The sequence below is a fragment of the Mesitornis unicolor genome, unplaced genomic scaffold (assembly GCF_000695765.1).
Source record: "Mesitornis unicolor isolate BGI_N332 unplaced genomic scaffold, ASM69576v1 scaffold24333, whole genome shotgun sequence".
Lineage (NCBI taxonomy): Eukaryota > Metazoa > Chordata > Aves > Mesitornithiformes > Mesitornithidae > Mesitornis > Mesitornis unicolor.
The window spans coordinates 8,313-10,178 of record NW_010174313.1 but is presented as its reverse complement, the minus strand read 5'-3'; the positions used below and the strand labels follow the sequence as shown (position 1 = coordinate 10,178).

The following is a 1,866-nucleotide window of genomic DNA, read 5'->3' as shown; positions in this document are numbered from 1 at the left end:
ATGCCACAGGGCTTGTCCAGCCTCCTCTTCCCCACTGCCTCCTGCCACCAGTCCCTCTTCACAGACGCCTTCCAGCCCCGGTGAGCCCCACGCTGCAGGACAGGGTGATGGGGGGAACAGGAGGGGATGGGAGGGGACAGGACCCGGAGTGCTCAGCCACTGGTGCCGCAGGTGGTTCGACCGCAAGCTGCAGGCGAACGAGGAGCAGTGCCGAGCCGTGATGCACATCGTGACCGGGGTGTCCAGGCCAGCCCCGTACCTCATCTTTGGCCCCCCTGGGACTGGCAAGACAGTCACCCTGGTGGAAGCCATCAAGCAGGTGAGCACTCAAGTCCAGCCCTGGGCATCGCTGCCTACCCTGGACCTGAGGCTCAGCACCATCACCCCCTCCCACTCAGGTATGGACGTGCTTCAAGGACGCCCGGATCTTGGCCTGCGCCCCCTCCAACAGCGCAGCAGACCTGTTGTGCCAGCGCCTCATCAAGGACATCGCCCCCCGGGACATCTACAGGCTGATGGCCAGCTCCAGGAGCTACCAGGAGGTGCCTGCCGACATCAGGGTAAGTCCTGCCCCCCGTCCCTGCCCCCAGTTCCAGCAGCTCCTGGGGAGGGCAGGATCCCACCGCACACCCGTGTTTCAGCCCTGCTGCAACTGGGACGAGAGGCAGAGCTGCTATGTCTACCCCAGCAAGAAGGACCTGGAGCGCTACCGGATCCTCATCACCACACTGGTGACAGCGGGAAGGTCAGAGGACCTGGGGGTGTCCCCACCACCCACACCCGGGGGCTGCCTTGCGCCGGGCTGTGGGGCGCAGTGGGGAGGGGGTGTGGAGAGGGGCAGGCAGTAGGGGGGTAGTGAGGATGAGGGCGAGGGGAGGAAGAACGGCTGGGCAGGGCAGGAGTGCCAAGGTGGCCTCACTCCACCTCTCTCCCAGGCTGGCATCAGCCAACTTCCCCTCGGGGTATTTCTCCCACGTCTTCATCGATGAGTGCGGCCAGGCTGTGGAGACAGAGAGCGTGGTTGCCATAGCGGGTGAGTGGCTCCTGGCTGCTATCATGGGAACCAGCGTCCCCCCAATGGCCTGGGGACCCTCCTGTTCCCTGCTGATCTCTGCCTTTCCCAGGGCTTCTGACAACCATGGACCCAGAGACCAACCCCAACGGGGGACAACTGGTGCTGGCAGGGGACCCCCAGCAGCTGGGCCCCGTCCTGAGGTCGCCGCTGGCCATCGAGCACGGCTTGGGTGAGCGGGGAGAGGGGTGGGAGCACCAAGAGCACCCAGGGGCCGAGCAGCCCTGCAGGGAGCCATGGGGTCTGTCTGGGCGCAGGCACCTCGCTGCTGGAGAGGCTGATGCTCCACAACCCCCTGTACGCGAGGACGAATGGGGGCTACGACTCAGAGTTCGTCACCAAACTGCTCTGGAACTACAGGTGGGGACAGGGCTGGGGCAGGTTCTGTTCGTGCACCCTGGGATCCACTCCCCAGAGCCCTGTGGTACCCTGGGTGCTGCAGGAAGGGGGTGCACATCCTGGACCCCTCCCCGGACACTGTCCTGCCTTTGCAGGTCCCACGAGGCCATCCTCCGCGTCCCCAATGAGCTCTTCTACGACAGCGAGCTGAAGGCCTGCGAGAGCATCGAGCTCGATGTCCGCAGTTTCTATTGTGCCTGGGAGGAGCTCCCCAAAAAAGTGAGGGAGAAGTGTGGGGGGGAACTCTGGCCTCAGACAGAGCTGAGCCCAACGCTCTCCATCCCCCAGGGCTTCCCCATCATCTTCCACGGGGTCTGCGGGGAAGATCGGCGTGAGGCCAAGAGCCCCTCGTTCTTCAACACGTCGGAGATCGAGGTGCTGGTGCAGTACCTGAA

At 64.7% G+C, this 1,866-nt stretch overlaps 1 protein-coding gene across 1 annotated transcript in view; it reads left to right on the top strand.

The window, feature by feature from the left end:
• Window positions 1–1,866, top strand: part of MOV10 (Mov10 RISC complex RNA helicase) — a gene marked incomplete at its 5' end in the record, with an annotated part of 4,880 nt that overhangs the window by 1,972 nt on the left and 1,042 nt on the right. Inside the window, 9 exon segments of the mRNA XM_010181005.1 lie at window positions 1–80; window positions 172–319; window positions 399–560; window positions 642–745; window positions 936–1,033; window positions 1,125–1,244; window positions 1,330–1,432; window positions 1,567–1,690; window positions 1,760–1,863. The exon segment at window positions 1–80 is cut by the window's left edge and continues 11 nt beyond it. Of these exon segments, the coding sequence (XP_010179307.1) occupies window positions 1–80; window positions 172–319; window positions 399–560; window positions 642–745; window positions 936–1,033; window positions 1,125–1,244; window positions 1,330–1,432; window positions 1,567–1,690; window positions 1,760–1,863 (1,043 nt within the window).